The sequence below is a fragment of the Lithobates pipiens genome, unplaced genomic scaffold, assembly GCF_037356315.1.
Source record: "Lithobates pipiens isolate NorthernLeopardFrog02 unplaced genomic scaffold, aLitPip1_a1.2 Scaffold_16, whole genome shotgun sequence".
NCBI lineage: Eukaryota > Metazoa > Chordata > Amphibia > Anura > Ranidae > Lithobates > Lithobates pipiens.
Window position 1 is genome coordinate 601936133 of NW_027507748.1, and position 22846 is coordinate 601958978.

At 46.9% G+C, this 22846-nt stretch overlaps 1 protein-coding gene across 8 annotated transcripts in view; it reads left to right on the plus strand.

Moving 5' to 3' along the window:
- PARP4 (poly(ADP-ribose) polymerase family member 4) overlaps window positions 1-22846 on the plus strand; it is a 716724-nt gene that overhangs the window by 156607 nt on the left and 537271 nt on the right. For all 8 annotated transcript variants that reach the window (XM_077483981.1, XM_077483982.1, XM_077483983.1 and 5 more), the window contains exon 9: window positions 13308-13472. In XM_077483981.1, coding sequence (XP_077340107.1) covers window positions 13308-13472 — 165 coding nt within the window. The remainder of the gene's footprint in view (window positions 1-13307; window positions 13473-22846) is intronic.

Here is a 22846-nt window from a genome sequence, read left to right on the forward strand (position 1 = left end):
GGGCGTAAATATTTGACTTCACTCCTCACTACCTATTACAGTTTTGAAGGCCATAAAATGCCAAGATGGCACAAAACCCCCACAAATGACCCCATTTTAAAAAGTAGACACCCCAAGCTATTTGCTGAGAGGCATGTTGAGTCCATGGAATATTTTATATTTTGCCACAAGTTGCGGGAAAATTACAAACTTTTTTTTTTTTCTGCTGCTTCTCCTGAGTACGGGGATACCACATATGTGGGACTTTTTGGGAGCCTAGCCGCGTACGGGGCCCCGAAAACCAAGCACCGCCTTCAGGCTTTCTTCAGGCTTTCTAAGGGCGTTACAGTTTTGAAGGCCATAAAATGCCAAGATGGCACAAACCCCCCCCCCAAATGACCCAATTTTGGAAAGTAGACACCCCTAAATTTAGGGGTACACTAGTGAGACTAGGTAATAAATGGCGGGTGCCCTGAAACTATAAAAAAAATAACTAACCAACCAGCGTCACCTGTAACAGTTATATGGTGATCACTGGTGAAAGGGTTAACTAGGGGGCAATCAGGGGGCTTTATGCGTTAGTATATGGGGGTCCCTGGCGCTATAAAAAGCTGCGCGAACCTAAATAGCTACCTGCCTAACTAGCGTCACCTGTGACACTAATACAGTGATCAGAAAAACGATCGCTTATTAGGCTGCGTTCACACTGGAGCGATGTGGGAACGCCACGAATGCGCGGCGGGTTCCCGCATCACATGCCTCCCGGCGGCAGTTCACACTGCCCTATGCGAACTGCTGGGAGTGTCAGTGAAATGTTAATGACACCCCCAGATCAGTTCGCATATCGCAGTGCGATCTGCAAACTCGGATCGCATGGTGTGAACACCCATGCGATCAGATTCTGCTGCGGACCAAAAAAAGGGTCCCGTGCGAGTGTGCGGCGGGTGCGACACGAATTCAGCCATACTATCTGTATGGCTGAACTCGAATCGCACAGAGATCGGATGTGATTTGCACTGCAGTGCGGTGCGAATCACATCCGTTCTCATAAACCGCTGCAATGTGAACCCAGCCTTAGTGACACTGGCGACGGGGGGTGATCACGGGGTTAAACCTTTATTGGGGGGGTTAGGGGGGTACCTTAGAACTAAAGGGGGCTAACCCTAACTGCCCTAACAGTTATTACAGTCACAAATGACACCCGCCGGGTGATCAGGGGGTTAAACCTTTATTAGGTAATAAATGGCGGGTGCCCTGAAACTATAAAAAAATAACTAACCAACCAGCGTCACCTGTAACAGTTATATGGTGATCACTGGTGAAAGGGTTAACTAGGGGGAAATCAGGGGGCTTTATGCGGTAGTATATGGGGGTCCCTGGCGCTATAAAAAGCTGCGGCGAACCTAAATAGCTACCTGCCTAACTAGCGTCACCTGTGACACTAATACAGCGATCAGAAAAATGATCGCTTATTAGGCTGCGTTCACACTGGAGCGATGCGGGAACGCCACGAATCCGCGGCGGGTTCCCGCATCGCATGCCTCCCGGCGGCAGTTCACACTGCCCTATGCGAACTGCTGGGAGTGTCAGTGAAATGTTAATGACACCCCCAGATCAGTTCGCATATCGCAGTGCGATCTGCAAGCTCGGATCGCATGGTGTGAACACCCATGCGATCCGATTCTGCTGCGGGCCAAAAAAAGGGTCCCGTGCGAATTTGCGGCGGGTGCGACACGAATTCAGCCATACTATCTGTATGGCTGAACTCGAATCGCACAGAGATCGGATGTGATTCGAAAAGTAAATATAGCCTGACGACTTCACTTTGTCAAATCAATATTACCTTGTGGCGCTAAGTAAATATATAAAGCCCCCCTATATACCCTTACAAAAGTGTATACTTTTAGTATATAGAAGGGGCTATCTAGCCCTTATTCTACTTAACTAAAAATATATGTGTGCAAATATATATACAAATATATATACAAATTAAATATCAGGTCACTCTAATTCACCCAATGAATATATATACAAAAAAAAATTATGTATCAAATCCAAATGCATATATATATATATATATATATATATATATATATATATATATCCCTTCCTTTGAAATGCTAGTGAGAAACACAGTACATTAAACAGCAAAATGCAAATGTGTAAGCCACAACTTAATATGTGTTGTAAAACAAAAAAACAAACATAAAAGCAAGTCCTCAAAAAAAGTGTCCAAAAAAAAGGGACTAATAGTGATATATAGAAGATCAACAAGTCCTTCTCCTGTGTGGTTTCTTATCAGTGTCCCCAAAACGATGAAAACCTTCACCACACCAACAGTGACCCCCCCTTTAGATGGAGCACTCACCAACTATAACGCCTGGCACTCTCGCACCAGGCTCAACAGGCGTTTTAAATCACTCAATTGAGGATCGTAGATGTTCGGCATACAGCATTCAGCAAATATGTTTTCCCCTTTTCAGATTCCAGTAAGATTATCTCCCAAAGTTCCTCAAAGAGAAAAAAAGAGGCCTCCCATAGTGTAACACTATAAAATATCTTTAATAGCACACTTTAAAAGCCACTCAGTAATGCACTCACATGTGTAAAACTTGGAACAATCACTTCAAAGTCACTGCAATCCTTCACAACAGCAAAACTTCACTCTAAGGCATTGGTGGTCACAGTGGATACTGGTCAAAGTTAGCAGTGTCAGTGATATCTCTCACCCCTCCTTCTGCTGTATGGTACCCTACAGCCAGGTTCCCAATGACACTCTCTCTCCAGTCCTGTTCCTCGTGTTACAAACACACACACTTCCGCCTTGTTTGCAGTGTTGAATCAATCAATAATAGTTGCCAGATAGCCACGCCCCGACATGTTTCGTCATAGGACTTATTCATGGGATAAATAAGACAGCTCGTGTCATCCAACCACAAGGATAAATGATTAGACAGTTTCAAATAGCTCAGGGGATGTACAAAAATGCATCTCCCATCATAGATATGCAATAAAGCATCCACATAGCATAAGTCCGCGAGGAACACTTTATTAAAACAAAGGGTTGGAGGTACTCACAATGCCTCTGAATTAATCAGGCATGTAGGATCAATAAAATGCAGCAAGGAACCATAAAACAGCTTGTGGACACAGCAAGGCAGGCGTGGCCACGGTACGTATGTAGACTCTCTGCCCTACATTTTTCTTCACAACTGACGTCATCAGGGGTGTGTACATTGAAAATTGCTGTTCACAAATGCTCTCCATCCAATCTGACAGAGCTTGAGCTATTTTGCAAAGAAGAATTGGTAAAAATGTCACTCTATAGCTATGCAAAGCTTGTAGAGACATCCCCAAAAAGACTTGCAGCTGTAATTGCAGTGAAAGGTGGTTCTACAAAGTATTGGGGGCTGAATACAAATGCCCGCCACACTTTTTACATGTTTATTTGTAAACATTTTTGAAAACTATTTATCATTTTCCTTCCACCTCACAATTACGTGCCACTTTGTGTTGGTCTAACACATAAAATCCCAATAAAATACATTTTACGTTTTTGGTTGTGACATGACAAAATATGGAAAATTTGAAAGGGTGTGAATATTTTTTCAAAGCACTGCAGTCTTCGATCAGGGTCTGCGTAAAAACCCAGAGAATGTTTCTGTAGTCTTGAAAAGACTGTTGCCACAAAAATTGAAAGTAATCCATGGTTTTCTTGGATTTTCAATAATAACTTTCTAAAAATGATTCCTTCACTGTGATGCCCATCACTACTCTCACCAAGAAGAGAACCAAATGAAAACACTGGTTAGATGAGGCTCTCTCTACCTTTTGATCACCTAAACCAAGCCTTCACCTCTCCCCCCCCCCCCCCCGTATTATTCTGTTCAGACCCAGATAGGCTTGATGCCTTCTTTGAGGTGGATACCTTCTCTTTGGGGGTTGGCACTGTCCTTTGACAGATGAACAACTTGGGCAAGTTCTGTACCTGTGGCTTCTTTTCTAGAAAGTTCTTGTCTCCAGAGAAGAACTACTGTATAGAGGATTGTGAGCTTTTGGCTATAAAACTTGCCCTTGAGCAGTGGTGCCACCTTTTTGAATGGGCTTTCTTTTATATTACTATATACGCTGATGCACAAGAACCTCCAAACTGCCTACTGGTTTGGCTTTCTCCTCACCTTATGTCCTCTGTCATAGAACACTAAAGCACATGCCCTGTCCCATTCCTTCAACTCTAGGGACACTGAACCTGAATTGTTCTTGCAAATCCAGTACGCCTAATGAGGATTCCTCCTGAAAGGCAGCTTAAATCTGCCCACATATCCTAGCTTGGGGGCACACCTCTAATGTTAAAGCTATGATCTGCTTTGTTGGCCTTTGCTTGTTTCCAGCCTTGTTAAAGCTCTCTCTGACCTGTGAGGCCTGACATGGATCCCGATCGCTCGGGAGAGTCTGGTAATGACGGTGGGACCCCATTCTACCACCTGTAAAAGTATTCTAGTGGCTGCCCAGCTGCTAGGGATTACTTATACATGAAAGAATTGCCGGCTGTAAAAAAAAAAATTATACTGGGATCATGGTTGTAGCCTCAACCATGATCTCAGTATAACCACTTCCCTACCAGGATGCATGTATACAGTGGCCGGTAGGGAGGTGGTTGAACAGGCTGGTGCTGTAGCTTCTTACCAGCTACCTGAGAGTCATAATAACCAAGAAACCTGCTATTATCTGATTGCTGCTGACCTGGTTTACTGGCTACTCTCCCGTCTTCTGCCCTGTCTGCTTTCAATTTTTTGCCTGCATGGGCTGCCTAATTACCCTCTGCTGCCGCTAGCCTCAACTTCTGCTTGAACCTGATAACTCCCTCCTAATCATCAGCCTTGATGTCTGCCTGGATTGTCTCTCTACTGTAGTGCCTCTGTTCCTGCACCCTTTTTGGTGGGTCAATCTTTTGCCAATTTTCAGCAAAGATAACCAAGGGTCACTAGGGTTCCCAGCCATATCCAATATAGGGTGCTCTGGTGAAGCCTGACTGGTACTTAGACTCTGCACCCTGTGTGAGCTTGCATCCCCTGCTAAGGGACACCATAATATCTAAGCTTGTTGGGAGACAAGGTCTTCACAAGACATTGGAACATCATTTTAGTGACTTTTTTGCAGCTTCCTCTATGTATGCCCAAAACAAGGTCCCTAAAGAGCTTCCTGGTGATCTGATTCTTCCTTTACCTATGCCAACATGTCCTTAGACCCACGTGGATTTTCTTGTGGCCCACACCCCTCCAATGCCTGCATGATGTTCCTTTTTGTGGTGGATCAATGCCACATTTTATTCTTCTGAGGTACTTTCCTTAGCTCTGGAGTGGGCAAAAATCTTCTTTCAGGAAGTATTCTTCCTCTGTCGTTCAAACAAGCTCTATGTCATCTCCTAATGCCCTGTACACATGAGCGGAATTTCCGTCAAGAACGCAGTGATATACAACACTACGACCAGCCGACGTCGGAATTGCATTAGACTAACGGAATTTAAGATTGAGAGCATTTTTCTGTCAGAAAAAGTTCCTATCTTTTGCTAGCGAAAATTCAGACAGAAAAAGTTGAATGGACCATACACACTGTCTGAATATCTGATCGAAAGCTCCCATCACTTTTTCTGATGGAAATTCTGCTCATGTGTATGGGGCATTAGCCTGCTATCAATGGTCCAGTGGTCAGACTGAACACATCAGTCAAGTCAGAAAATTGGACGGAACTGTTTTCCTGAGCAGAGGTTGCCTACAACATCACGTTGGCAAGTTTTTTTTTTTTCTTGATTTACAAGTGTCATCACAATGTGTCACCTCCTGATTCTTTTAGTTCTGAGGACTCTGCCACTGCAGCAATTAGAGACAACTTTCAACAGTGTAGGAGGAGGCTCAAAGGAATTTTCTTAGGTCGTTTCTTTAACCACTTGCTGCCCGCCAATAGGCAAATGACAGCTGCAAAGTGGTTTAAAAATCCTAACCGGACGTCATAGGACGTCCTCAGGATATTGAGCCGCTGTGCGCCCCCGGGGGCGGGCATCCCGGCGATCGTTGTTTGCGGGGTTTCAGTCTGACACCCCACAACTACGATCTCGGTAAAGAGTCTCCGGCGGAGACTCTTTACCACGTGATCAGCCGTGTCCAATCACGGCTGATCACAGTGTAAATAGGAAGAGCCGGTGATCGGCTTTTCCTTTCCTCACTCACGTCTGTCAGAAGCGAGTAGAGGAGAGCCGATCGGCTGCTCCTCTGACAGGGGGGGTCTGTGCTGATCGATTATCAGCACAGCCCCCCCCCCCGAGGATGCCCACACTAGACCACCAGGGATGCCCAGCACCAGGTATGCCACCCTAGACCACCAGGGATGCCAGTCAGTGCCCACAATGGATGCCAATCAGTGCCTACAATGGGCATCATTGATTGGCATGTATTATTGTTTGGCACAGATTGGCATACATCAGTAGAAAACAATGCAATACAATGTCGCTTATCAGTGCCCATCCATGCCAACTATCAGTGCCCATCCATGCCCATCCGTGCTGCCTATCCATGCCCATCTGTGCCTCCTATCCATGCCAATCCATGCCAGCTATCAGTGCCAATTTGTGCCACCTATCAGTGTCCATCCGTGTCGCCCATCAGTGCCACCTATCAGTGCCACATATCAGTGCCCATCAATGCCACCTCATCAGTGCCACTTCATTGGTGCCAGCTCATCAGTTTCCGCCTTATCAGTGCCCGTCAGTGCAGCCCCTTTAGTGCCCATCAGTGAAGGAGAAAACGTACTTATTTACAAAGTTTTGAAACTGAAACAAAAAAAACATATTTTTTTCAATTTTTTTTATTTGTTTAGCAAAAAATTAAAACTGTAGAGGTGATCAAATACCACCAAAAGAAAGTTCTATTTGTGGGAAAAAAATGATAAAAATTTCATTTGGGCACAGTGTAGCATGACCGCGCAATTGTCATTCAACAGCTCTGAAAGCTCAAAATTGGTCTGGGCAGGAAGGTGTTTAAGTGCCCAGTATTGAAGTGGTTAAAAGAGGTGGGCTAATAAAAAGAGGATTCCCATCCTTAAATTTGTGGCTGGGTATGGCTGTCTACTAAACATGTATGTCTTTGGTTGCCAATCTGTTTGATTTAAATTAACTATGTGACTTGTAAATTTGACTGGTCCCAATCTTTGGATCACTAATTTAATCCATGTATTCAACCTGAAACTTGTGATCCTGAACTGTTATTCCCAGAAGCCTCCTCCTCTTACTCCTGTCCTGGTGGACTATTAAGAAAGGTTATAACTTTGTACCTGTTATTGATTCTAGGCTGCTTTGCAGAAAAGGGGGATGAAGGGGTTTGCTGTCACAGATCATCTGTGTAATCTCTTACCATGTGTGACTACAGCCTGCTTTGACCCACAGGACTGGGAGATTTAGGCTCCATGCACACTAGCATTTTTGTGAGCTCCTAGAAGCTAATATGAGCATTTTTCTTTGTTGCTCCTAGAAGCTAATAGTGTTATCCTATGTGACCATGCACACTATTTCCTGAAAACATTTTTCAGGCTTCAAAAGTTCAGAAGCAGAAAAAATATGTTTTTGTAGAGGTTTTTTTGGGAGCGTTTTCTCTGCAGAAAATTACGCCAAACACTTCTAAACACTACTAACCCGCTCCTAACTGATTTTTTTTCTTAATGTACTGTAAAAATGCTAATAAAACTTTAAAGCTTCTAAAGACTCCTAAAAGCTTCTGAATGCTACTGCAAGCCGCACAAAAACACTTATCGGCTTTTTTCCTCCAGTATTTTTTACTTTTCTAGTGTTCATGGTGCCTTAGGCCCCTTTCACACTTGCGGACCGTATGTGCGTATTTCATCCATCCGTTTTCGGATGAAATACAGACATACATGTATCCCTATGGGATAGCGGGTGTCACCCCATATCATCCGTTTCCGCTATAGTCCGATTCTGCAGACAGAGAAAAATCCTGTTTTTCTATCCGTCTGCAGAGCGGATCGGATGAACACGGACAGATGGTCCGTGTTCATCCGATCTCCCATAGAGGAGAGCGGAGATCTGACAGGGCAGTCCCTGCACAGTGGGCAGGGACCGCCCTGTCATCTGCCGGCTCAGCAGGGATCAATGGAGCAATCCCCGCTGAGCAAGCGGATGTTCACGGGGTGGATCATCATGGATCCTTCCCATGTAAAAGGGGCCTTAGGTGTGACCGGATTCCACTTGCTGATTGATATATAGCAGCTACACAGCTGGTCCCCACCCAGCCTGTCATTCAATCTCAAGATTTAGCTGTGCTGAGGCCAACACCTATTGCCTGAACAATAGGTTTCTACCCTTGCCCAAGGTTTTGGTATTCTTGCATTCCTGTTTCGCTGTTTACCGACTTTGGCTTGTATTTGAAGCTACTGCCAGAATCACCTGGCGGAAATAAAAGAAATGCAACAATAACCGCTTATGTCGCGTACACACGACTGGACTGGACTTTGACAGCAGGTCCGTGTTGGCTCCATCGGATGTTTATGGTCCAAAAATATGATGGACTTTAGGAATAGAACATGTTTCAAAATTTTCCGCCGGAACTCCGCCATACCCAGTTCCTATGGAGAAAATCCGCTCGTCTGTAGGCTAGTCCGACGGATGAAAACGGACGCTAGGGCAGCTGTTGGCTACTGGCTATGAATTTCCTTATCCTAGTCCGGTCGTACGTCATAACATTCGAATCCGTCGGACTTTGATGTGATTATGTGTGGCCAAGTCCGTTCATTCGGAAAGCCCATTGGAACTGAAAGTTGGTCGGCCCTAGTCTGCCGGTCGTGTGTACATAGCTAGTAATCTGTATTGTATAACATTTTTGTTTCTGGGCTTAGATGCCCTAAAAGTGGTTGTAAAGTCAAGAGTTTTTTTTTTTTATCTTAATGCATTCTGTGTATTAACCACCTTCAGACCGGACCATTTTGCTGGTAAATGACCAGAGGTCTTTTTACAATTTGGCACTGCGCTGCTTTAACTGGTAATTGCGCGGTCATGCAATGTTGTACCCAAACAAAATTTGCGTCCTTTTCTTCCCACAAATAGAGCTTTCTTTTGATGGTATTTGATTGCCTCTGCGATTTTTATTTTTTGCGATATAAACGTAAAAAGACCGCAAATTTTGAAAAAAAATTATATTTTCTACTTTTTGTTATTAGAAAAATCCAATAAACTCAATTTTAGTCATACATTTAGGCCAAAATGTATTCAGCCACATGTCTTTGGTAAAAAAAAAGTCAATAATTGTATATTTATTGGTTTGCGCAAAAGTTGTCACATCTACAAACTAAGGTACGTTTTCTGGAAATTACGCAGCTTTTAGTTTACGACTGCCTATCTCATTTCTTGAGGTGCTAAAATGGCAGGGCAGTACAAAACCCCCCCAAATGACCCCATTTTGGAAAGTAGACACCCTAAGGAAATTGATAAGTGGCATGTTGAGCCCATTGAATATTTTATTTTTTTGCCTCAAGCAATTGAATAATGACAAAAAAAAATTTTTTTTTTTTTTTACACAAAGTTGTCACTAAATGATATATTGCTCACACATGCTATGGGCATATGTGAAATGACACCCCAAAATAAATTCTGCTGCTTCTCCTGAGTACGGGGATACCACATATGTGGGACTTTTTGGGAGCCTAGCCGCGTACGGGGCCCCGAAAGCCAAGAACCGCCTTCAGGTTTTCTAAGGGCGTAAATATTTGACTTCACTCCTCACTACCTATTACAGTTTTGAAGGCCATAAAATGCCAAGATGGCACAAAACCCCCACAAATGACCCCATTTTAGAAAGTAGACACCCCAAGCTATTTGCTGAGAGGCATGTTGAGTCCATGGAATATTTTATATTTTGCCACAAGTTGCGGGAAAATTACAAACTTTTTTTTTTTTTTTTTTTTCACAAAGTTGTCACTAAATGATATATTGCTCACGCATGCCATGGGCATATGTGAAATGACACCCCAAAATAAATTCTGCTGCTTCTCCTGAGTACGTGGATACCACATATGTGGGACTTTTTGGGAGCCTAGCCGCGTACGGGGCCCCGAAAACCAAGCACCGCCTTCAGGCTTTCTAAGGGCGTTACAGTTTTGAAGGCCATAAAATGCCAAGATGGCACAAACCCCCCCCCAAATGACCCCATTTTGGAAAGTAGACACCCCTAAATTTAGGGGTACACTAGTGAGACTAGGTAATAAATGGCGGGTGCCCTGAAACTATAAAAAAAATAACTAACCAACCAGCGTCACCTGTAACAGTTATATGGTGATCACTGGTGAAAGGGTTAACTAGGGGGCAATCAGGGGGCTTTATGCGGTAGTATATGGGGGTCCCTGGCGCTATAAAAAGCTGCGGCGAACCTAAATACCTACCTGCCTAACTAGCGTCACCTGTGACACTAATACAGTGATCAGAAAAACGATCGCTTATTAGGCTGGGTTCACACTGGAGCGATGCGGGAACGCCACGAATCCGCGGCGGGTTCCCGCATTACATGCCTCCCGGCGGCAGTTCACACTGCCCTATGCGGACTGCTGGGAGTGTCAGTGAAATGTTAATGACACCCCCAGATCAGTTCGCATATCGCAGTGCGATCTGCAAACTCGGATCGCATGGTGTGAACACCCATGCGATCCGATTCTGCTGCGGACCAAAAAAAGGGTCCCGTGCGAGTTTGCGGCGGGTGCGGCGGGTGCGACACGAATTCAGCCATACTATCTGTATGGCTGAACTCGAATCGCACAGAGATCGGATGTGATTTGCACTGCAGTGCGGTGCGAATCACATTCGTTCTCATAAACCGCTGCAATGTGAACCCAGCCTTAGTGACACTGGCAACGGGGGGTGATCACGGGGTTAAACCTTTATTGGGGGGGTTAGGGGGGCACATTAGAACTAAAGGGGGCTAACCCTAACTGCCCTAACAGTTACTACAGTCACAAATGACACCAATGCAAAAAAAAAAAAAAAAAAAGCAATTGGTGTCACTGTGACTGGGGGGGCAGGGGTGATCGGGGGGTAAAGGGGGGGGGTGAGTGTGCCTGGCATGTTCTACTGTATGTGGGGTGTGTTGGTGCAACTCACCGAACCTCTCTCCTCGGTGCCGGAACGAAAACTACCGACACGGAGGAGAGAATACATCACTTCCTCTCCTGTGTTTACATTACAGGAGAGGAAGTGATGTCACCGGACATTTTCATGCGCCGGGAGCGATCGCGAGGGGGTGGCCATGAATGAATGGCCGTCCCCTCGTCCGGGATCGCTCCCGAACGAATACCGACCGCCGCAGGCACCGGGCGGGCAGGCAAGGACGTACATGTAAGCCCTTATGCCTGCCCGTGCCATTCTGCCGATGTACATCGGCGTGCGGCGGTCGGCAAGTGGTTAAGAGAATAATCCTTCTGTGTGCAGCAGCCTCCTTCACGCCCCCACTACTTACCTGAGCCCATTTTGATCCAGCGAAGTTGCAGGAGAGTCTCGGGACTCTCCCTCTTTATTGGCTTAGGCAGCAGCGCGGTACCATTGGCTCCTGCTGCTGTCAGAGTCACTGAACAAATGATTAGAGAGAGAAAGAGAGAGGGTGAGGCAGGGCCGAACAGCTCCATATCTGACTAGACACAGAGCAGGGGCTTGGCTCTGGTGCCCCCATAGCAAGCTGCTTGCTGTGGGGACACTTGGCAGGGGGAGGGGCCTGAGAAATGAGGAACTGGACTGCTCTGTGCAAAACCACTGCAAAGCGCAGTTAAGTAATACCATGTTTGTTATTTTCAAATGAAAAAAACTGAGACATTAAAGAGGAAGTAAACCCTGATGAGTTTACTTCCTCTTTCATTCCCTGCAAAGGCAAAGCATAATGGACTACTATGCATCGCATAGTAGTCCATTACGTGTCACTTACCTGACACAGGAGCCAGCGAAGTTACCGCTGTCCCCTGTAGTCTGGCGCATCCATCTTCTCGGTGGGGTCTCGCTGCTCCGCCGCTGTCATTCAGCGAAGCCGCGATGTTGTCACTCCCGCGCATGTGCACGGGAGCCGACACGCATGGCATCTTCGTCGTTGACGATGCCGCGCTCAGTGCGCCTGTGTGCTGCTGTCTACGGAGCATGCGCCATAGATGGCGGTGCCTGTCTTTCCGGAAATATCTCCTAAACCATGTAGGTTTAGGAGATATTTCTTGGACCTACAGGTAAGCCTTAATCTAGGCTTACCTGTAGGTCAAAGTGTGTTGTAAGTGTTTACAACCACTTTAATATCACTTTAGGCCGGGTTCACACCGCTGCGATGCGGGAACGCCGCCAATCCGCGGCATTTTCCTGCATCGCATTACTCCCGCCAGCAGTTCACACTGCCCTATGCGGACGGCTGGGAGTGTCAATGTTATGTTAATGACACCCCCAGATCCGTCCGCATATCGCAGTGCGATCTGCCGTCTCGCACAGGAATCGGATCGCATGGTGTGAACCCCCATGCGATCCGATTCTGTTGCGGACCAAAAAAAGGGTCCCGTGCGAGTTTGCTGCGGGAGCGATGCGAATTCAGCCATACTATCTGTATGGCTGAACTCGCATCGCTACGGAGATCGGATGTGATTTGCGGTGCGAATCACATCCGGATCTCCCCCCGCAGCAGTGTGAACCCAGCCTTAAAGTGGTTGTAAATTCTGTACTACCACTTGTACCTACAGGTAAGCCAAAATTAAGGCTTACCTGTAGGTACTGTGAATATCTCCTAAATCACAGTTTAGGAGAAATTCAGAGGGCATGCAGCCGCTGACATCATCTGCGCATGCGCTCTGAAGGTCCGGCTTACAGTGGTGGCCCTTCATAGCCCGTGCCGGAAATGGCAGCTCCCAAGCACATGCGTAGGAGTGACGTCATTGCGCCTCCAGCCACTCATGTAGCCAGAGGCCGCGAACCCGGAAGGAAGACTGGGTAAAGATGTCAGCAGGAGATGAGAGTTGATATTAGTAAGCAGAAATAAACAAAGTTGCATACATTCTTTTCCTAGGAGTGTGCTTGTCTGTGCCCCCTGGAAAAGCCTAATATTTGTGCATAGCTCAGGGGGGTCACTGTTTTGTTTATTTCCAGAGTGCTGTGCTGAGGATGTTTTCTGAGATTTTGGCAAACCAGGCAACATTCACATAATGCCTATACATTTTTCATGGGCTTATCTCCTTCATTTTAAACAAGAAAGTTGTTAAATAGCTTTGGTTTGCTTCAATGAGAATTTTTAATTACTTCTCTTTCTTCTTCTCTGCAGGTGAGTAAAGCTGAAGGAATTCTTCAAAATGTGCGCAATGCACTGAGCAAGAATGAAGATATTAGAGAATTGATGGGAGAGTTTTACCAATGTATTCCCCACTGGCAAAGACAGCAAAGAAATGTTGACAAGAAGTTTTTGTCAGCAAAACAGGACTTGTGCCAGGTAAAAATGTGTTTCACAACTGCGTGTGTGTCAGGGCAAAATAAAAAATACCCTGTTTATATTTTCAATACTTGTTTCCCTGTGTTTCAAACCTTTAAAATTTCATACTCATGAATGCCAGAAAACCAATGATCGTCTTAACTTCATGTACTCTGAGGCCGCGTACACACGCGGGGACTGTCTGCCGAAACTAAGTTCGTCAAACAGTCCGCTCAAACTTTTGAATGAACGAACACGCCCACACACGGCACTTTTTGAGCGGACAAATACGGCAAACTAAGTTCGTCGTACTAAGTCCGCGCAACTTTTGAAATGAACGGACTCGCCCACACACGAGGCAACAGTCCGCTCATTTCGAGCGCGTGTCAAGGTAGGCGGGGCCCGCGACGGAGACTGGACTTAAAGGGGAACCCCAACGCCGAAAAAAATTGGCGTGGGGGTCCCCCCAAAGTCCACAACAGACCCTTGTCCGAGCACGCTACCCGGCCGGCCAGGAAAGGGGGGCGAGCGAGCGCGCCCCCCCCCCCCTCCTGAGCCGTACCAGGCCGCGTGCCCTCAACATGGGGGGTGCCTTGGGGAAGGGGGGGCCGCGCGGCCCGACCACCCCAAAGCACCTTGTCCCCATGTTGATGAGGACAAGGGCCTCTTCCCGACAACCCTGGCCATTGGTTGTCGGGGTCTGCGGGCGGGGGGCTTATCGGAATCCAGGAGCCCCCTTTAATAAGGGGGCCCCGGATACCGGCCCCCCACCCTATGTGAATGAGTATGGGGTACAATGTACCCCTACCCATTCACCTGTAAAATAAAAGTACCCAAAAAAAACACAACACACGAGATAAAATATTTTATTGCACAGCTCCGGGGGTCTTCCGTCTTCGGGGGTCTTCTCGCCGGACTCCTCCGCTATCTTCTTGTAGCTCTTTTGCTAGCGGAGGAGTCCGGCTTTCTTCCTCCCCGCCGCCGGCCTCTTCTCCCGACTTCGGGGATCTTGTCCCCCTCTTCGGTTCTTCTGCCGGGCCACCGCGCCTTCTTATAGCTCTTTTAGAGGCGGTGGCCCGGTCTTCTGTCGCCGCTGTCGTCGCCGCCTTCTTCTTCTTCTCTTCTTCTTCTTCTTCTTTTCCTTCTTCTTCTTCTTCTTTTCCTTCTTCTTCTTCTTCTTTTCTTCTTCTTCTTCTCTTCTTCTCTTCTTCTTTTCTTCTTTTCTTCTTTTCTTCTTTTCTTCTCTTCTTCTTTTCTTCTTCTTCTTCTTCTTCTCTTCTTTTCTTCTTCTTTTCTTCTTCTTTTCTTCTTCTTTTCTTCTTCTTCTTCTTCTTCTTTTTCTTTTCTTCTTCTTTTCTTCTTCTTTTCTTCTTCTTCTTCTTCTTTTCTTCTTCTTTTCTTCTTCTTCTTCTTCTTCTTCTTCTTCTTCTTCTTCTTCTTCTTCTTCTTCTTTTCTTCTTCTTTTCTTCTTCTTCTTCTTCTTCTTCTTCTTCTTTTCTTCTTCTTCTTCTTCTTCTTCTCCTCCTCCAGGAGATGTTGACACGCCGCTCTCTCCGGCCGGAATGGCAGAGCCGCGCTGCGCGGCCACTTATATAGTGACAATGGGGCGGTGTCACATGGGTTGGTCACATGGGTTGATGTCACATGGGGACTATGACATCGTAAGGGGGCGGGGTCACCATGTGACCAACCCATGTGACATATACCATGTGACACCGCCCCATTGTCACTATATAAGTGGCCGCGCAGCGCGGCTCTGCCATTCCGGCCGGAGAGAGCGACGTCTCAACATCTCCTGGAGAAGAAGAAGAAGAAGATGAAGAAGAAGAAGAAGAACGGAAGGCGGCGGCGACGACAGCGGCGACAGAAGACCGGGTCACCGCCTGTAAAAGAGCTATAAGAAGGCGCGGTGGCCCGGCAGAAGAACCGAAGAGGGGGACAAGACCCCCGAAGTCGGGAGAAGAGGCCGGCGGCGGGGAGGAAGAAAGCCGGACTCCTCCGCTAGCAAAAGAGCTACAAGAAGATAGTGGAGGAGTCCGGCGAGAAGACCCCCGAAGACGGAAGACCCCCGGAGCTGTGCAATAAAGTATTTTATCTCGTGTGTTGTGTTTTTTTTTTGGGTACTTTTATTTTACAGGTGAATGGGTAGGGGTACATTGTACCCCATACTCATTCACATAGGGTGGGGGGCCGGTATCCGGGGGCCCCCTTATTAAAGGGGGCTCCTGGATTCCGATAAGCCCCCCGCCCGCAGACCCCGACAACCAATGGCCAGGGTTGTCGGGAAGAGGCCCTTGTCCTCATCAACATGGGGACAAGGTGCTTTGGGGTGGGGGGGGCGCGCGGCCCCCCCTTCCCCAAGGCACCCCCCATGTTGAGGGCACGCGGCCTGGTGCGGCTCAGGAGGGGGGGGCGCGCTCGCTCGCCCCCCTTTCCTGGCCGGCCGGGTAGCGTGCTCGGACAAGGGTCTGTTGTGGACTTTGGGGGGACCCCCACGCCGATTTTTTTCGGCGTTGGGGTTCCCCTTTAAGTCCATTCCAGGCGGCGGAGCCCGCGACGTCTCCTTCGCGGGCCACGCCTACCTGGAGACGCGCTCGAAATGAGCAGACTTTTCTCCGGGCGGGAACAGTCCGCTCATTTCGAAAGTACAGCGGACTGGCCCACACACGGGCGGACTGTCCGCTCAAACAAAGTTTCAGCGGACAGTTTTTCGGGATTTCCGAAAAACTTTGTTCGTCAAACTGTCCGCTGAAACTGTCCGCTGAAAGCCCACACACGAGCGGACTGTCCGCTGAAACACTGTTCAGCGGACAAAGTTGAGCGAACAGTCCCCGCGTGTGTACGCGGCCTGATTCTGCTGCACTGAATTCTAAAGCCGTGCAATTGGCCCTGCCCCTCTTCCCTCTGTGGACTACAGGTCACCCCCACCCTTGTGTTGTGGACAAGAGAAGAGAGAATAGTGTTCTGTATTTTAAATTAAGAACAAGCAGCCTAGGGTGATAAGCTGCTCCTCCACAGATACCTAACAGAGAGCAACCATTGTCACCCTAGATTACTATTTGCGTTAGAGTCCATTCACACATGTGTGACTTAAAAATCATGTGATTTCCACTGGGACTTTGATGCGACTTTAGATGACTGGGACTGTTACGTCTTTGGCTTTGACCAGTGTGATCATTTTGTTTGTGCTTTACAAAGTCGTTAGACGTGCAGAATGGAAAAATGAGTTTAGTTTAGTTTGGTTTCTTTATTTTCTAACGAGTTGTAAATTTTCAGAACGATTCGAATTTGAATTGGTAAAAAATTGATCGACCGATTCAAATTTTGTGTAAGGAATAGCTGGTTGTTAAGCAACGAGACAGAAAGCCAGCTCCTTAACAACTGATGACTCATCAGCTGTCAGCGAGTTTCCCCACTGACAGCTGAATTTAAAAAAGAGAATGTCGTCAATAAAAAATAAATGAAAAAAATGGGGGCCCCATGCTGCCTTTTAAAAAATGTTGACATGGGGTTTCCCTTAAGAATTTATACCAGACCCGAAGGGCCTGGTATGCATTCCCCCCACGCCAAAATTAAAAAGTAAAACGGCATGGGCCCCCCCCCCAAAACCATACCTTCTATGACTATGTAGTCAGGGAAAGGCGAGCAAGCACCCCCCACTCCCACTTGAACCATACCTGGCCATTTACCCTCAACATTGGGGGATTCCCCCAAAACACCATGTCCCCATGTTAATGGGGACAAGGACCTCTTCCCCACAACACTGGCCGGTGGTTGCACGGGGCTTATCGGAATCTGCGCCGCCATCTGACAGCCCCTTGTGACGACATCGACCGAGGGCATGCTGGATCAGTGAAGTCACAAGGGGACTTTTAAGGGTTTACATTAAAGTCTATGGCCCTCAGTTGCATGAAAGTCAGACCATAGTACAGGCATAGCCCACTTTTAAGTACACAATGGGGTTTATTTACTAAAGCTGGAAAGTGCAAAATCAGGCTCACTTCTGCATAGAAACCAATGAGCGTCTAGGTATTACCAAAGCTTAATTGAACAAGCTGGGGTTAGAAGATCATTGGTTTCTATGCAAAAGTGAGCCTGCACTTTCCAACTTTAGTAAATAAACCCCATTGTGTACTTAAAAGTGGGGTATGCCTGTAGTACAGGAACTACATTAAAGTCACGCAGATACAAACGCTACTCATAGGGAAACATGGGGTGTGACTTGTCTTGTGACTTTGGGGTCCAAAGTCGCATGACAAGTCGCAGAAGTGTTAATGGGGACTAACTGACAGGATCGGCAGGTAAAATTAAAGGAAAAAGAAAACCAATGCAGCCATCACATCCAAGGACTAGTGAGCTGCAATATATTACATTTTTGGGTTTAGATATGCTTTAACAAATGCTTGTGCAAAATACTTTCTTGCAAAACATGAGCACCTTGGTAATCTGAATGCATAATTTACAAAAATATTTATTCAGGTAAATTTAAAATCTGTGAAAGGTTTTATTATCAAACATTGCCAGTGTTAATAAAATTGTATGCAAATATGAAACAACTTCAATGTGCAAAAACAAAACAAACAGTTGTGTATAATTATATCAGACAAAAAATGTTTAATGTTCCCTTCCTCAGTTACTGACAGCTGTTGGTGATCTAATGCAACAGTTGATAATATGACCTACATATGGTGAGAATTCCCATCAAAAATTTTGGGCTCCCATCCTGCATATCTATGCATAGGTGACAGATACTATGATACCAAATTCTCCCATGATAACATTGTCAATTATCCCTAGTGAAATCAAATCTATAATACGAAAGATGTCTTAGCCCTTGTACACACGGTCGGACATGATGACGTTATTTCGTTACTACGGGACTACGTTCAGGCTAGTAGCCAATAGCTTTGGTCTAGGAATTTGATCTGAGCATGCGTAGCACTTTGTCCGTCGGAGTAGGCTACACATGATCGGAGTATGTCTGATTGGAGCATTTTGTCGGAAAATTTTACCGGCAAGTTGGAAAAGTTGGTCCGTCGGATATTCTGACGGAAACAGTCCGATGGAGACCACACACAGTCGGAATATCCGACAAAACGGTCCGATAGGACACATTCCATCAGAATCTCCGACCGTGTGTACAAGGGCTTAGGCAACTTGCTTACCGCTGTGAGAGCAGTCATTCCTAGATATTGTTGATCACCACAGATACCTTTCCTAGCTAAATGGACTACTGAATTTCTTCCATGCATCTTGAACATCCAGTTGCTGCAGAATACAATAGATTTTTTATCACTTCAGCCCCGGAAGATTTTACCCCCTTCCTTACCAGAGCACTTTTTGCGATTCGGCACTCTCTCGCTTTAACTGACAATTGCGCGGTCGTGCAACGTTTGCACCCAAACAAAATTGACGTAATTTTTTCCCCACAAATAGAGCTTTCTTTTGGTGGTATTTAATCACCTATGTGTTTTTTTGTGACTGCGACATTGTGACGGACACTTTTGACACATTTTTGGGACCATTCACATTTACACAGCGATCGGTGCTATAAAATTGCACTGATTCTGAGTAAATGTGACTGGCAGGGAAGGGGTTAACACTAGGGGGCTAGGGAGGGGTTAATTATGTTCCCTGGGAGTGATTCTAACTGTGGGGGGAGGGGACTCACAAGAGGAGGAGACCAATCGGTGTTCCTCTGCACTGGGAACACACCATCGGTCTCCTCTCCTCTGACAGGACATGGATCTGTGTGTTTACACACACAGATCCATGGTCCTGTTGTGTTCCCGAGCAATCGCGGGTGCCCGGCAGACATCACAGCCACCGGGCACGCGCACCGGGTCCTGAGCAACGCTGCCGGCAGCGCGCACGCGCCCCCTAGACTGCTGGAAATGGGAGGACGTCATATGACGCCCGCCCAAGATGGGAGATCCCATCTACGGGCTTCATATTACTATGGGCGGGTAGGGAAGTGGTTAATAGACATACCTTTAGAGCCGGTTCACACAGGGGCAACACGACTTCCAGCGCGACTTCTGGAGGCAACTTGGACACGACTTGAGTATGAATAACAGCGCGACTTCAACACGACTTGGGGAGATTTACAACACGACTTGAAGTCGCCCCAGGGCAGGCGACTTTGGCCGTGGCCAATCAGAGAATAATGAGCTCTCAAGGGGGAACTCCACGCCAAATTTTAAATAAAAAACCGGCATGGGTTCCCCCTCCGGGAGCATTCCAGGCCCTTAGGTCTGGTATGGATTTTAAGGGGAAGCCCCCCACGCCAAAAAAACGGCGTGGGGGTCCCCCCAAAATCCATACCAGACCCTTATCTGAGCACGCAGCCTGGCCGGTCAGGAAAGGGGGTGGGGACGAAAAAAGTGTCAATAAAAACACAAAACAGGTTTTAAAGTAATTTATGAATCAGCAGCGGGCCTCTTCTCCCGGTGTACAGCCTCTTCTCCCGCTCTCCGGCGTCATCTCCCGGGCTCCTCCACTGTCTTCTTGCAGCTCTTTTACTAGCGGAGCCCGGCCTCCTCTGTCCTTCTTCCCTCTTCTCTCTTATTTCTTCTTCCGATGTTGACACGCCGCTCTCTTCCACTGTAATGGCTTGTGTGACGTGTGCAGCGACTTATATACGTATGGGGCGTGGTCACCGGGTGATGTCACAGGGTGACCCTGCCCCTTTATGATGTCACAGTCCGAGCATGCCCCGGGACTTGACGTCATAAAGGGGTGGGGTCACCTTGTGACATCACCCGGTGACCACGCCCCATACCTATATAAGTCGCCGCACAGGTCGCACAAGCCATTACAGCGGAAGAGAGCGCCTTGTCAACATCGGAAGAAGAGAGAAGAGGGAAAAAGGAAGCAGGACGAAGGAGACCGGGCTCCTCCGCTAGTAAAAGAGCTGCAAGAAGACAGCGGAGGAGCCCGGGAGACGACACCGGACACCAGGAGAAGAGGCCGAACAGAGCGGAGAAGTCGGAAGAAGACCCCTGACGTCGGAAGACCACCGGAGCTGATTAATAAATTACTTTAAAAACCTGTGTTGTGTTTTTATTGACACTTTTTTTCCCCCCAGGTGAATGGGTAGGGGTACAATGTACCCCTTACTCATTCACATAGGGCGGGGGGCCGGGATCTGGGGGCCCCCTTATTATATGGGGCTCCCGGATTCCGATAAGCTCCCCGCCCGCAGACCCCCGACAACCAACGGGCAGGGTTGTCTGGAAGAGGCCCTTGTCCTCATCAACATGGGGATAAGGTACTTAGGGGAGGGGGGGCCGCAGGGCGCCCCCCCTTCCCCAAAGCACCAATCCTCCATGTTGAGGGCATGCGGCCTGGTACAGTTCAGGAGGGGGGGATGCTCACTCGTCCCCACCCCCTTTCCTGACTGGCCAGGCTGCGTGCTTGGATAAGGGTCTGATATGGATTTTGGGGGGACACCCACGCCGCTTTTTCGGCGTAGGTGGGCTTGCCCTTAAAATCCATATGAGTCCTAAGGGCCTGGTATGCTCCCGGAGGGGGAGCCCATGCCATTTTTTTATTTAAAATTTGGCGTGGAGTTCCCTCTCAGGAGCTGATTGTCGCCTCAATATAGATGGAGATCTGACTTGGAGGCAACTTCCATTGAAATCAATGGGTACCAGTCGCCTAGAAGTCGCATAGAAGTAGTACAGGAACCTTTTCTGACTTCAGTAGTGTGCATGAAGACGGCTCTCATTCACTTACATTGTTTTTTACATGTAGCGTGACTAGGGGCGACCTGAAGTCGGATCCTGAGTTGCCCCTGTGTGAACCGGCTCTAACCGGAACCGCATGGAGGATTTTTCAACATTCCCAAGACCTCAGAGATTTACTGGTTAATGGATGCTGTGGCTGGGATGGGGGGTGCTTGTGACCCCTCCTCCCTTTTCCATCTCTCAGTTTTTTTGCCTCCCCTTTTCCCCTCCTTATTCTCCCATTGTTAACTCAGATTTTTTTTATTTTCTTCTTCCCCTTCCCTATGTTCCTCCTTTTTTTTCTTATCCTGCTGAGTTTTTATCTTTTTTTTTTTTTCTATCTTGTATTCATGACACATATTTCACTACATTGTTGGGGACGTTCAAAGAGAAACGGAACCACAAGTCCTGTGATTTTGCTTCCCTGGCCCTTTTGTGCGTCAGGTGCAAACTTTAAAGAATTTGACCAGCTCAGCTTCAATAGCAAGTAAAGAGCAAAGCTGCAGTCTGGAAGCCAGCTACATTGTATGTTGTTTTACAAACAGTTTGTGCCCTAGGCCACACCGCTGATGCATATCACCCCAGTTGGACTTAGAGCAAAACAAGCCAGAAGGGTGTTGCTTAAGGCCGGGACTGTGTTTTGAAGCTAGCCAGGTCGAATAAACTACAGGGCATGATTTCTAGAGTGCAGCTTTGCTCTTTATTTACATTGTACTACTACATTATTGGTATTACTGTAATGTAAAACTCTATTCTAAAAAATCTGTTAGCGGAATTTTAACCACTTGCCGACCGCTGCACACACATATATGTCGGCAGAATGGCACAGGCAGGCAAATTGGCATTCCTGTACGTCCCTTTAAATTTGCTGCCTATAGCATGCGTGGGTCCCACAAAATCGATGTTTGCCCACGATTGCTACTAGAAGAGGCAGAATGGGGAGATGCCAATGTAAACAAGGCATTTCCCTGTTCTGCCTAGCAAGATGACACTGATCTACTGCTCCCTGTCATCGGGAGCAGTGATCGCTGTCATGTTGTAATGAGCCCACCCCCCCCCCCCGTTAGAATCACTGCCTAGGACACACTTAACCCCTTGATCGGCCCCTAGTGTTTAACCCCTTCCCTGCCAGTGTCATTTATACAGTAATCTGAATACTTTTGCAAGGCACTGTACAATAATACATATGAGGCTTTTTTACCTTTTTACACTGCTAATTTCTTCGGAACATAGGGGATATGTATAGGGAATAATGTACTATGTGCTGCCAGCACAAGAGTCTGACTGCATTCTCCCACACAAAGCGATGGAAAAGTGATCACCACATCAGATTAGGTCCAAAACTTTATTCTTCATATGAAAAACTTTGCATTGCCAGTGTATGAGCACAACATCTTCAATAAGCGGGTTTCAATTTGACAGGTCTTTATCAAATCTATCACAATTTTTTCTCCAATTTTGGGGGTGCTGATTATTTTTCCATTTTGTATGCAAGGCCTTGAAATTCAGATGATAACTATCTTTCACAACATATCATGGTATCAGAAATACAATTTATATTATCAGTCTAGCTAACCATGTAGTAATTTTAATATTGATCTTCCAACGGGGATGCTAGTTCTGGTAACCCTGGTGACAACACACTTTATAGGTAGTTTTTTCACTTCC